Raw genomic sequence first — 14,991 nt, forward strand, 5'->3', positions numbered from 1 at the left:
GACCTATATTTAGTGCACAGATATTCATGCATTGGCCATACAAAACACAACCTGAGAAGAGATTTATGGATAGATCTCAAGCTGCTTATGGTACATGATTAACTCATATGAGCCATACTGTGAACATATTTATTGTCTCCTGCTTGCAAATTTTTTTAACGTATCAAACTGGGAGAAGGACATCTCAATGTATTCTTTATCATAACTTTGCAATTTATGTTACATATACATCGCAGTAGATTTTAAGTCCCCCATTCTACTCATGCAGTGTTACACTGTACATTGTCTAAGTCAGACCCAAACCTTTATTTGCAAGTTCTTCATGCTTGTTAGAGAAATATTTTACAAAGACATTTCTAATTAAATTGTTAAAAGATTGTATTAATTCACTGGTACATGTTTACTAGGGTTCAAGTGTTTTCAGAGGAACAGAGATTATTTATTTCCATAATCATCTTTTCACACTGAATTAACACAAATCAGACATTTTATAAGAGTTCTTAGTGTCTACAACTTTGGAGTCAAATGGATACTTTTACCTGCTTTTTTTTTTTCTTTCAGCTAACAGATCATATAGATTCTTTTAAAAAAATAATTACTGTCACCAGAAAATCATAATGGTCTGCCTTATAAATTGGTCTTATTGCTTTCACAAGTGCATTACAGTGAAAAAAGGAATTATTATTATTAATTACTATTATTATTATAGATCACTATTTTTAATATAGTAGCACATAAGGGCAAATTATTGATCAGAGAAATATTGTAATTCCCCCATACACTTTCCACAGCTGCTGATATATTCAGATAATTTAATTTAAGCCAGACAAATTTAGATCTTTTTTCAGTGTGTATGTAACTGGCACTTTCACAGACTCAGCAGCAGTATAGTTGAAGAATATTTTTACATTTGCATATGCAGTCTTCCAAGTAAACAGCCACTGGATTTTGCCGTCATGTTGATTACTGCCCTAAAGATTCAGATCTCAAGCTGGCCTCAAATCCTTCATTTTTCAGGTTTCACTTCCAAATCAACAGACATTTAGACCCTAAAACTGTAACACAACAGTTGTCACTTGGAAAATGTGAGCAGGGATGTTTGGGAAAGAAGAAGGAAAAACACAATTTCAGAAATATGCTTTTTTAATATAGAATTCATTGCATTATGATCTCTGGAAGCTAAATTACTTAAGCTGCAACAGTTTTTCAAATTTTGCTTCATTACTGGTGTTTACATTCATGAATCTAATGCTCTAAAAGCTTCTAGAATCCAGGACTATCAATCATAGTCACCTGTAGCATGGCAAAAACATTTGATAGACTCAAATGTTTTGAGACTTTACATCTAAAAGCTGATGCAGGTCTAGACCTATTCTCTTTCAAATACTCATTTAACTATATTCCTGCTCTCTCCTATGTGTTTTTTTGAAAAAAAGCCTCAGCTGGCATAAACTATCATACTGGATCCTTGACATATCTATGCGAAGTTTATAATATTTCTTTTTCCTCAGGAAAACCCTCCAGTTTAATTAGTATAGTTGACTAGCATCAGAAATCTTTGTAGCCTATTACTAGCTAACATTTATTTCTATTTCTAAACTATTACCCTATGGCATAGATTGACAATACTACATATTACATAAGGCAGTCTATCTTTCAGTCTTATAATCTGTTGAATTCACAGTATTTAGCCCGAACCATTTTTCTTGACCTTTTGCAATTAAATCAAAATTATTCAGCCCTATTTCATAATTATTTCAGATTATATACTCCACACAGATGGAGAGGAGCCACTGATCAACCACAAGAGAGGTATAAAAATTATGCTAACTGGTTTGACTTCCTTACACTAGCGTAGGGAAAACAATTGTTTATATAGCAGATTTACCAGAGTATTTTGCTTTAAATATCATAGCTTTAGTTACCACCAAAGATGTTTTTACATTTGGGCTGCCAGTTTTGCTACTCTGCCAAAGAAATTACTTCTAAAATAAGTTATTTTTGCTAGCGAAAAAAAATTGTTGAAAGATAGAAAAAAATGGGAAGGGAGTCTGCAAATATACTGCCAGCATGATTGTCAAATAGTGGTATTTATCCAAAGGTTTCAAAATAGCTTTAATGCCCAAATTAATTCCTAAAAAGGCCAAAAATTGCTGGCAGAGCTTTTCAGTTTAAAATAATCTGGGATAAATTAGGCAGTCCAAAAAAAAAGCTGGGATACACTTTCTGCTGACAGAAAAATTCATTGCTACCACCTCATAAATATTATGCTCTAAGCAAATCTCTCTTCTTAAGAGACTCAAGCTCATGGGAATCCTCTTAGTCAAAAACCTAGGAAAGGCACATAGCTCTGAAAGATGCTGCTCCTATAAAATTCCAATAAATCATGGTCTTTCTTGTAAAACGTATCCTTAGAAATGCCCCTCTCTAACAAAACCCAGCAAACTCAAGCCTTCCGAAGTGAGGCTTTAAAATCTATAGACTGACTCCAGATAGCCGCAAGCTGAACTAAGCACCCCTTTCACAATGCCCCATGATGGACAGGAAGATTCTCTCTAAAATTTGAGCCAGCTGTTTTCCCAGTACTGCTGGCTCAGAGACGGTGACCTACCACGATTGTCTCTGCCAGCATCATCTAGAGATGTCCTAAGTGACTAACCAGCAAGCAACAGTGGCATCTCACCATTCATGAAACAGAAAGCAAGGCACCTACATTTCCAAAGGTGGCTGTGTTAAATGCTTCACGCCTTTGAAAAAGTATACGTTCTTGACCTTACAGAAAGTAATGTACTTCATATAAAGTCTACATTGCAGAGTTAACCAAAGCATTAATAAATAAAATTATGAATTTCTTGATAGTTCAAAGAATATTTTTATTATATTTCTTCTTTACCCATCTCTCTTCTTCAAGGTTAAAATTCATGCAAGTGGAGATGACCCACTTAAAAATCAAAATATAACTTCACATGCATCTATTTTATTCAAAAGTGAATATTTAGTTGAATTCATTTGTTAGAGCTCACTCAAATCTGAGGCTGTTTTCACTCATTTACAATAGAAATGATTTAATGTGACATTTCCTATCTACTCCAAACTGGTTCCCCCCCAAACAAAACCACTGGTTTGGTCAGTTCTGATAAATGAGGTATCTTTGCTTTTACAACAGTAAACCAAACACAAAGTACCTAAAGCCTTCTCCAGATCTAGCTAGCAAGATGTATAGGCAATGCTGTTATAAAAACCTGATCGGACACAGAGACACTTCATGACTTGTACCAGTCCATCTCCCCGGAGGCTTTTGGTTCTAATGCTGCTCCTGGCTCTGTGCTCCTGCACGCAGCTGAGTTGTGCTGAAACAGCATCTGTGCCGCCACAGGTACCAGAAAGCATGGTTTTGTCATGCAGATAAACTACTGGGATTTCATCTTTGAAGTAACAAGCACCCACATAACCCTGACCATTGATTTAGCGTGTGTTTGTGCATCAAATAGCGAGCAGTTTACACACAGCTTTACTTGCTCCCCATAGGATATAGATAAACTTAGTCCAGCTGAAAAATAGCAGCACATCCCCTTGCAGCTGTGCTACAGTCCTGTTAGAGGGAAGGCACAAATAAGTCAGCGTCTTATGTACATGACTGAGATACTGTTAAGCTTTCTTTGCTTGTTTTTGAATGATTATTTAAATTTAGAAGATTGTATGAGGTGAGTCATTAAATGTATCGTAATTTCCTAGGTTTTTAAGTGAAGCATTTAAAAGTTATGCACTGGAATTAACTGTGCGTTCTTGCTCACTGCTTGTATATTTATGTACACAGTCCCTTGGTGAGCTCTCCAAGAAACAGTTCAATTAGTTTCCAAGCCAGGCAAGGTATTTCAGTTCTAAGGAGCTGTGTACTAAACAGCTTCCACTCTACTCTCATTCTGCAGCTTTAATGTTACTGAAACTGTCAGGCAAAAATTGCTTTTGAATTAGCTAGATGCTGCAAGAGAATGAAGATGACAAAAGACCCATGCTAATGTTGACCATAGAGGGGAAATACAGTTGCATTTTTGCACATATATAGGGCTATGCCTTAATGGATATAAGGCTGTTTATTTCTCTCTTCTAGTCCATTTATTGTTTAAAAAGAATAACTGTAAGGCGAAGAAAAACAAAGAAAAACAATTAGTCAAATGGACTGAAACCTGAAAAATCTCCCTGCATCTATTTCCCTTTTTTTCCAGTTGTTTTGTATATTAATGGCTATTGTAAACATGATCTATATACTCACTGTTATCTAAGTACCTTGTAATCATTCATGCATTTATCCTCATAACACCCCTCTGAGATTACTCCCTTTTCAGATAGGGCATCAAAGCACAGAGGACTAAGGTACTTGGGAGTATGATTAACCTCCTCTATAATTTAGGTATCTACTTTGTAGCCGAGACTACATGAAGTAAGACCATCAATAAGATCCAGTCGATGGATCCCAGGGAGCATTTATGACCATTAATCTGACCAAAAACAGGTGTCTTATTTAGACTGAGGTCATTGTGAGTTTAAAGAATTTGCTCACAAGTAGATACCTATCCTCCACATATCTAAACTTAGAAAGAAGAAAAATAATCCCACCTTGAAGGGTTCACAGATACCTCTGTAACAAATGAAAAGAAATAACTCCAGCTACATAGCTGCCAGTCCTGCAGGATCCCAAACAACCCAAACATATCCCAGTCAGATGCCTGATACACTTGTTTGTATACATTTATTCTCAAGAAACTCTACAGAGACACGTTTTCTTCAGTCCCATGTTTCAAGCTTTCTCCAGCCCATTAATCAGGTAATTAATTGTATTAGTAAGGCTCTGTGCACAAGGCAGTAGGACCTGCCTCGCAAAGCCAAGTCAAGCACAATATCACATTAATGTAGCTCCATACATTTTAGTGCAGAGTTATCTTTTGCCCAGACAGCTCTAGGCAGGTTGGTGCCCGTTTGTTGCCTGTGCCCAACTGGGATCCAGAAACAAGGCATTTCCCCACCTCCATTCCCTGAGTGTCTTCACCCAGTTGGTGTGGACACAGCACACCCATTATGCACCATTATTGTATGTCTCCTTCCAAATGCCTTGCTGAGAGCTCACCTGAAGACAAAGTAGTAGCCAATGTGCTCCAGAGCCACTGGTACCATTCAGCTCTCAATACCTCAGATTTCCTATCATGCAGAGTATCTGCTTTTCTTGTCAAATTCACAAAGTTGTTTTGGGGTCTCAGCTCATTCTTGCAAAGTTCTTTGTGAAGGAAGTAGAAACACAGATTGGTTTAACTAGAATTAAATAGCTTGTGCCATGTCCTGAAGTATTTCCTCCATATTAAGATAAGACTGCATGTTCTTATGTGTTTCTGTCTAAGTATCTACAGAGCTTCCTTCTTCTTGTATTCAGAAGCAATGACAGTCATTAATTGCCCTTCTCCTCTCAAGACATGAGGTAAAAAAATGCAACCTTTGTTTTCCCCTTGGGAACAGAGGCACTGCAAATTCTGGCCAAGATGTTTTGTTCCAGGGGAATTTGGTGCTTTCACATCTTTAAGGATTCAAGCAGAATTTATGGCTCACATCAGCTTCCAAAAGACCCCAATGATTTACTGGGGCAGCTAAACACCTCCTGGCAGGATCCACAGATGCCATTTAGACAGGCAGAGACACCACCATCTTGTAGCAGCCATGAGGAAATGCAGCCACAGAATGGGATGACTGCAAGTCTCATTCCCCAAGGTAGCTGAGGACTTAACGTCAGGCAGAAGGGGTTCTCAACCATGACTAACCTGCAGGAGTTACTACAATCAGGCCAGCCTGGAGCACAGGGCATCTCCCCAGTTCAAACAACTCCATAAAGTTGAAAACAGGCTAAGGCCAGTTTTCAAATCTCTACTTAGCCTCAAAAGGATCAAGGATTTGGACCCAAGTCCTTCATCTCCAGGAAGGGAGCTCTCTGGTAGGGTCTGGTCAAGCTCCTTGCTGAAGCTGTTCTACCTCATGGGAAATACAGACATTCCCTGTTCTTCCTGCATGCAAAAAACTCCACAGCAGTGAAGCTGACTGTCTTTGCTAGCTGCTTACCAAGGCTGTCATTTCTCTTCCGGTCCAAGCATTGCTAGAGAACAAACACTATTTCAATTTTAAGTAGGATTTTGGACCACTTATTTTCTTTGTATTTGAATCTCTTACTCTTTTCCTCCGAGACGCTGCTGTAACAGAAAATTAATTTGCAATTACAAAATGAGACAGATTTTTGGTCCCAGGCATGATTTTCTTGGCAAGGCACTCAGACTTTGGGGGAAAGGTAGCTCCGAACAGTAGAAAAAAAACACTAGATAGAATTATCTCTCACCAACACACAGTACACATTATGTCAACGATTCAATATTTACCATTCTGGTTCCCTATTAATGTACACGGCTGTTAAGAACTGGACACTGTGGTCGCTTTTTTCCTTACAAATACTAGAAGTGTTTCTGCAGATTTAACCACTGAGTCTGCATTAAATTAGTGATGCCTTTTCCCCACACAGTTTCAACTTCTCTGCCTTGCTATTGAACGTATCTGATAAATAGTGGAAGATCCTATGCCAAATGGAGGAGACAGAAAAACTGAATAAATTTTCACATCCAAAGCACACTGCATCTACAGAATCCTCCCTCTCCTCAACAGCGCAAGCTTATTAAGGAAAATCTACTACATTTATTCTTTGAATCTCACATTTCTTAGACTCTTCTGAAAAATTTACATTAGATTATATTTTCAAATTAAACAGAATTCACTTAAACATGACATTTGTTTAAAGACCATAATAAACACATGGCAGCGTGATGTCATCAATGTGACAGTTTCTTCTCCATATAATTTCCAGACCAATCTGTGTTTTAAGGAATTATGCTAGCTAATATCACTCAGGTGACTTTGATCAGGTGAATGCAGTTTCAAATGAGCCAGAATTGGTCAGAAATTTGTAACAGATATGGCAATTAGATTGAAATGAATATGTTTTGGAAGAAGTCAAAATTTTTGCCATATGGTTTCCAAATAGAAGTTCTGCTTTGAAACATGCTTAAATTCAAATTAAAATGAGGATTTAAAAAAAAGATTACATGCAGAAAAGAGAATGATTTGGTTTTGGTCAAACAAAATGTTTCAGTGAATATTCTTTTGAAACAAATGAATGAGTTTATTTTTTTTAGTTCACTGATGGTTTTGGTGGACCAAAATATTTTGTTTCAGAAAATAATAGTTAAATAGAAAAACAAAACAGAATCCTTACCACATATTTCACTCTTTTACAAAGAGCAATCTTCTAATAGCTTCCAGGGAATTAAAGAGCATCTTTGGAAAAATACACAGGAAACACCTTACAAAATGAATCATTCTACCACAAGGGTAATGAAAATAACAAGCAGCTGTGTTCAACTCTTGGGAAAGGATGTGAAAACAAAACAGTACAGCTACAGGTGTTCTTTATCTATCTACACATGAGCAATTTTAATAAAGAGGGCAATTTTATTTTGATTCAGGCCTAGAAACACTCCTCATACACGCAGATATGAATCTCAAATATTAGGCCAGAATCTTAAAGGAGGAAAATTTAACTAGCATGGATAGAAAACACCATTATTTGGTCAATCTAGCTACATTTTATTTGTGGGTATAAGGTATGGAAAAAATGGAGACTAACTTGTAACAGAATTTGGTCACTCATAATAATGGAGCATTTGACTTGAAGGCATTTTGTGCAATGACAGACAAGAAAAGTTTACAACACAAACATAGAAGTTGTTTTAGACATATGATATTTATTTAAATTGTTACATAGGAACAGTTTCATCGAATAAGACTTTCGATTAGATTTTTTTTGTCTTTCCTCCTCTGTCTGTTCCAAACAATGTTCATACCTTTTTGATGTTCATACTTTAGTTCCCATACTCTTCACATGATGAAAATTGATTTATGTACAAAATTATTCTCTGAAAGGCACCTCAATCAACATCACACCTTTGTGTTTATTTGTAGGGCATCACTTGCACAATTTGAAGCGAGAGTGGGGACTATACAATGAACACAAGTCGTCAAGAATAATAATTAGAAAAGAGGAAAAATAAAGAGTCTGGCATATGAAAGTTTCTTCACCACTCCTTAGTGTATCATCCTCTTTCCTCTTGCATTTTCCAGCTCTGTGAAATAAGATCTGTATCCTTCCCGAAGTTTGTTTGTGAGCCATCCAACTCCAACTAGCTATGCTTAAAGGCATTTATAAACTATTTTATAACATGGCATGATCTGTTCCCTGTAGGGATAGTCACTGGCCATATAAATTGTTCTTTTTGCCAAGACAATATTTCCAGTTCTTGATAATGTTTGTAATTAGCTTCCAGGAAAAGTTGCCACTCGGTTACATCCATGTTCAGCTCCTTTGCTGATGATCTTCCATTCAAGTCACAGGGTTCACAGATGAAAACCTCAACTGTCCTGCATGAAAACTCAAAACACATCACCTCCCCCAAAGCTGATGCTATACCATGCGTACATACACTTACATACAGTTTTTGAGAACATACTTTACCAACCAGCTTTAACCGTAGGAAAGTAACTTTACCTCTCTCGTAGCTAACGGGTCCATTTTCCTGGGGACTCTTCTGCTTTTCAGAACTGCTTGTGAACTCCATGATGATGGGTCCTGATATTAGCAGAAAGCTTTCTATCAGCAGCACTGATGGCCAGCTCAGAAGCAGTGACTTTTGGCAGCGGCAGCAGCTGTTTGAACACAGGATCGTCCTCTCTCTCTCTTAGCATCTCACAGGTTCCATATCTGCAGATGTGAATTTTTTATGTTGTTCCTCTTTTTTTCCTCCATGTTAAGTTTTTTAGAAGAAAGACATGGGAAAAAGAATGCCCAGAGGAGCAAATTAAACCAGGATATCACTTCTTTTACTGCACCATACTACCAGCGTTATCATGGCACACGTCAGCATGACTGGAATCAAGATCAGAGTTATAAGAATTTCATCCGGTGGGTCTTCCCAGTGAACCTTTTCTGAAGTACAGTTTGAAAAGAACTGTTTATGGATTCCAGTGATAAAGTCCTCTGCAAGGGGGTTTGGCCAAAAGCAACTTGCATTGTTGGCTTCACGTTCTGTGCACTGGGTAAAGTTGTCGTAATACCTAGGAAAAGAAGAAAATGAAGAGAAGTTGAAACAGAACATGTATGCATATAACTCAAAGAAAGCTACAATGGGTACCATATAGAATCTGTAAGATTGGGTCTATCATACAGATACTCTGCTGAAGGACCTTGAATGGAAGCTATGGGTATCAAACCCGACACACTGAGTCAGATGGGGAGCTGATTCACATGTGTAATCATATGACCGAGAGATTCCAGATGAAGTACAGATATCCTGGAAGGCCAGGGGTCAAAACCTGTCTTTTGGGTGCTTATACTATGGACAGGACTTCCTAATTCCACTTAAATACTGCAGAATTACAACCTCCTCATTAGAGGCAGCTACAATATCATTACAAAATATACACACAAATGTGCCAAGAACAGTACAGTTTAAACAAAGTACAGATAACTCATGCCCCATCTGTCATTGGACAGGAGGTTGTGGACAAAATGATGATGTGATGTTGGAGCTAAGCCACAGCATGCACTACTGTGTAATAATTCCAGTTCTGGTATATCCTTTAGCAATAATAAGACAATGGGAAAATAAACACAGAAAAGTCGGCTTTTGACAACCTTTATCTTTTTCCCAGCTCCAGCAAGTGCCCAATAGGAAAACCAAAAAAAACCATCCTACTTAAACCTGTTCTTAATACTCATGAGAGATTGGGAACTCCCTGAAATGTGTAACACTTGATTTCAACACAGCATGTGCTGGAACTTACCTGTCCAAGGATAACTAGTATTTATTTTATGAGAATTGGCTCTCCCTCAGAAAAAAAAGGAAACAATATGCCTAAATGAGTAATCGGATGGGTTTTGCAGTGTTATCATAAGCCAAGGAAATTCAGGAAGGGAATGGAGTATGAGGGAGGAGATCAGAAATTAAGAAGACGAAGACTGTCTGGTCAGTACATGAACAGGGGAAGAAATAAGGAAGCCGAATTATTGTCTGTTGCGTTCTTAAGCGTTTTGTTCAGTTGTGTGTGACTCAATAACCTCACTTCAAAGGGAAAGAAAAAAATAGAAAAGAGAGAGAAAAAAAAAGCAACACATGATGCCTCAAGGGATGGCATTCTGCATTATTATCTGAAGGTCCTACCTCCTTTTCAGCATGTATAAATACAGTAATGCCTGGTGAATGAGTCATTCTTACCTGAAGTACCACAGGGGACTCATGCTGACTCAGTCCTCTGCTGTGAAGCAGTGGAGGACAGACATTATGTGTCTGCGTCAAGACTGAATTGATGTCTACTGTGCAAGGCCTGTCTCTGAGCAGAAATGGCTGCCTGCCCATGCTACCACCACCTAGGCTGGGAACACAGCCTGCAGAATAACCTTCTTAGGGTTGTGTTCACAAAAAGGGAATGAAAAAAAAAAAAAGTCTCACAGAAAGGTCCTTCTGCACCCTCTTCATAGTTCTCATTCTCAGGGAGTTTGCATTGACATCGCTTTATTCGTAGGCAAATGGATGATCTGGCAAGTCCACACCCAGATGCTCTGCTACGCAAATGCATCTATGCACAATATATGTGTATTTTAAGCAAAGCAACTAGAAAGGAAGCTTTTGTTACAAGGTCAGCAGGCACGGGGAAACAACAGGAAATAAGCTAAAAATAAAATACAAATATTATCCGTTTGTTATTTTAATAGTGCCATTCTTCCACGCAATCCTGTAGCATCCATCCTTTTTGTCCTTGGACTAAATTAGAATCTATAGATGTCTAGCTGAATACAGGAGAGACAGTCCCAAAGGACCTGAAGAATAATACATCTAAAGGCATGCCTACAAGGTTCAACAGACTACAGTGCAGAGGCAGTGGAGCTAGCAGCGGGTTGCCCAGACAGGTCACTGCTCTGTCTAGCACAGACACAGAGCAGGGCTCTGGGAAGGGTTGGGCCCTGCTCCAGCCCTGCTCTGTGCCACGCTTTGGCTAGCGATGCCTGCCACTGATGGGCACCTAGCATCCCCACTGCTGCAGCCACATCTGTCCGCACTGCCTTTGGGTCCCATCTGTTCCTGCAGAATAACAGACAACAAAAAAAGTCCTGGTGGTCTGTAGCAGCTTCATATAAATGGGCCCTAAATGGAAAGACTTCATGCCAGAAAACTTTTTTTTTTTTTCCTGGGGTGGTTAAAATATGCTGTAGCAAGTTTACTGTTCTTTCAAGAATTCTGCAGAATTTTCTTGTAAAATGTTAGGTGGTATGAACAACTAAAATTTCCCACTGATGCTGAATTTCAAGTACAACGCAGCCAGAAAAAAAATGGTTAAATGCTTCCAAAATGCAAGATAAAAATAATTAAGGAGATATGTTGTATTTAAAAGATTGAATCCCTAGGAGCCAAGATAGAACATAAATGTTATCTTAATAGTTTGAATTCCTCACAATACTCACTTAACACTCTCTCTAAAAACTAACAGAAAAAAAACTGTTACCTGCACTAGAACTGTTTTTTCAGGCAAATGTGAGAATGTAGATAAAAAATGAAAAATCCAAACTATTTGAGAACTACGTGTCTGCAAGTAATACTCCATTCACTTAAATATTTATGTAATTTAGTAATTTAGAGCTTTTGCACTGCAACAGAATGCTCACTTTAAAAAAAGAAAAATCCACTGCATGGTACTGGGTAACATCCACTTTAGAAGGTATCAACTGAATTCTGATTGCTTACAGCATGGGTGTTTTATAGTTGATCAATTGGTTTGCAAGGTTTTTGTTCATTTGTTTTTTAAGAGGGAGGTGGGATTTAATAAATATTTAATGCCAATTCAATTCTCCTGTGTTTAACTCTCTTATGCCTTACATAATTCTCTTAATTCAAATTGTAAAGGTTAGGGAAGGAACCCCTTTCATTCTGTGTAATATGCTACCTCTCTCAAAGAAGCCCTGGCTTCTGAGTGGAGGTACTGCAACATAAATACATAAAAATCATACATTTTGTGAAAGGAAAGAACTAGAAATTACATTGTATACTTACTCCCAGAACAAGTAATTGGAGAGCAGGAGTACAAGCTCCAATACTTCAGCCTCGGGGATTAGAAGGAGGTGTGGGAAGGTTATTATTCTCTGCGCTGAGCCACATTTTCAGCCGTCTTTCAGGCTAGCTACAAGGGCCCTAGTTAGTCAATAAGGATATTTACTGGGGGCCAGGTTCTCCAAGTCTCACACAAGCTGTGATCAGTGGGTTGAAAAATTAATGTAACTGGGAGTTTCAACTCAGTTTCGTAGGCCAGTACTGAAGGACAAAAACTAAGTCTGAGCATAGTCTGAGCACTGAAATTTGCATAAAAATATCTTCTCCACTGGTATGCTCTGGAGAATTATTGTCAGTTTTATTGAGGAACCAACTATTTGGTCATACTGCATATTATTGATAATATTCATTGTCAAAAGAACATTAAAAATAGCTAATTCCTCTTTGGAGCAATCTCTGGGCTGTAACACATTTATCTCAAAAGACTATTTGCAGTATTTTAGAACAATACCTATTTTCAGAGCACACTTTTTCTCCTGAGCTTTATGTTTCCAGTAAACCAGATAACAACAGCCAAGTGGTTCATTTTTGTAAAAATTGTGGAAATTTTGTTTTGCGAGTTATTTTACATGTGGGAAGATGTATTTATACATGTATATATAACCAAGAACATGGACAGTGGGTAGGTATCATCGGAGATGCTAGCATACGCATTGCCTTGATGGGACAGTGTTTCACGGAGCCCACACAGAGAAACAGACAGCTGGATGTATTTCATCTCACCCTTCTCAGAGTACCCAGTCACCTACCTCTTAGGGCACAGGTCAGTCTAAGCAGAGATCTGAATCCCATCCCTAGTTTCCCACAACCCAGAGAAGTAATGTGGCAAATTCTTTCTTGGTCTTCACTAACCCTCATGCATCAAAAAACTGCAGAGACGGTTGGTTAGAAAAAAGAATAAATACAGTTCCCTCCTCCAAATTTTCATTAACAAAAAGACCAAGACACCAAATAGATGGTTTCATTAGCAGTTTCAACAAATAAGCTTTTTTCTGAAAGAAAACTTTTGTTTCAAAAGCTCTCAAACAGCTCTCAAAATGCAGAGTGTTGTATATTACATTATTCCAGAAAAACTCATGAAGTCGTTTGCTAGATGTGGCCAGTATATCAACCAGCAGTTCCAGTAAGGGAATTGCACCATCTACCCAGAACTCATGCAGACAAGCCATCCCAGAGACTCTCTCTCTAGTCATATACAACCAGGTGTGTACTAGGAGGCGTGAAGGTTTTACCATGGCTGAATGAGATAGGTCAGGAATTAAAAAAATAAAGGCCTCCGCAATTTCACAACCGCCCTTTACATTTATCAGCTTCATGATTAGTGACACAATATAATTAAAGGTATTGCTATCAAACAGCAAGATATATATATATATAATCAGTTAATGTTTGTTATTTTCAGTCCATTAAGTATTCAAAAATATGGGGAAAAATTCTCCCTAGAATAAATGGCGTTTGATGCAACTCTGGCAATAGATACTCCAGGGACACTCACTTCTGCTACTCCACAATCCTGGTCAGAAATTTAGAGGCACTGTTCCAGCATACTGTCACAAGATATGTGACATATTTAAATAAATAAACACATTTTGAACCTCTCCGTATTTCTCAGAAGGGACAAGATTCCTCTTTTGCTAGGCCTGACTTGTTATGAGATATCAATCCTCACTCTTGACTTGTTCTGCTGCCTGTAGGCAGCTCTAAAAATGTCTTCAAACTTCTAGTTCAATTGCTGATTACTGGAGAGAAACCTTAATTGATCCCAAAACTGCAAGCCCTGTAGATAACAGCAGCCCTCATACATCAGAAATATGTATCCTCAAAACACAGGTTCAACCAAGAAATTTCCTTATACACAGTCATATATTAAATTACATTTCAAAATGAATGATCAGCCCTGTTATAACCCTATATCCTTCCCTGGAATTATATCTGAAATAAATCTAGCCAGTAATGTACTCTTCACTGAACAGCATAGAGAAATTAAGTAACTAGACTCCTAAAGATGGAAAATTAATTCTATCTCACTTGCTTTCAAGAAAAAGGTTGAAGTTCTCAGAAGAAAGCTTATACATCTTAAGTCAAATTACTGTTAGCAGACATTTCTAAATGAATTTAGATGTATTAAAAAAAAAAAAAAAAGCAGTCAGCCTCTTCTCAAAACAAATTCAGATAAAGGCCCTTTAATGATACTTTTTCATTCTAGCATGTTTTTTGGTACTTTGAGCCTCCACCAGATCTGGAATGAGAAATACTGAAATAATAATAATTATAAATATTATACCATGAGAAAGGCTCTTCTTACAGCATTTCCAGCTGAAGTGGAAGCAGGAAGTACCAAATAACCTCACAAAAAAGCCTATTCTTCTGTGATATCCAGCCAAATTTTATAGAATTTAAGGGTGTACCAGCCTGGATGAACTTCAGATAGTGATCCAAACCTTAAGATAATTATCTCTTGAGACTTCACCATCACTTTAAAAGTGAAGCTTTAGTTTTATGATCAGCTATGAACCTACAAATATGATAGAATGCTTCCATGCCTTTTTCATTCAATGTCTCCCCAAACAGATCTGTGGCTGCATCTCACCATTCCTTTAATCCCACATCATCTTCTGCCAAGAGGAGTATTCTCACGGACACACTTGTACCTCCCTAGTCAGACCCGATCTGCCATTTTGCATCTCCAACATAGGATTAAGCCAAAAGAAAATAATACACTATGAACTGTAAGGAAGGAAATGCATGC

General features: G+C 37.8%; 1 protein-coding gene across 1 annotated transcript in view; it reads right to left on the bottom strand.

The window, feature by feature from the left end:
• Positions 1-7,809: 7,809 nt before the first annotated feature.
• Positions 7,810-14,991, bottom strand: part of RAMP3 (receptor activity modifying protein 3) — a 58,110-nt gene continuing 50,928 nt past the window's right edge. The window contains exon 4 of the mRNA XM_067291197.1: positions 7,810-9,195. Coding sequence (XP_067147298.1) covers positions 8,940-9,195 — 256 coding nt within the window. The 3' untranslated portion in view covers positions 7,810-8,939. The remainder of the gene's footprint in view (positions 9,196-14,991) is intronic.

The sequence above is a fragment of the Apteryx mantelli genome, chromosome 2, assembly GCF_036417845.1.
Source record: "Apteryx mantelli isolate bAptMan1 chromosome 2, bAptMan1.hap1, whole genome shotgun sequence".
NCBI lineage: Eukaryota > Metazoa > Chordata > Aves > Apterygiformes > Apterygidae > Apteryx > Apteryx mantelli.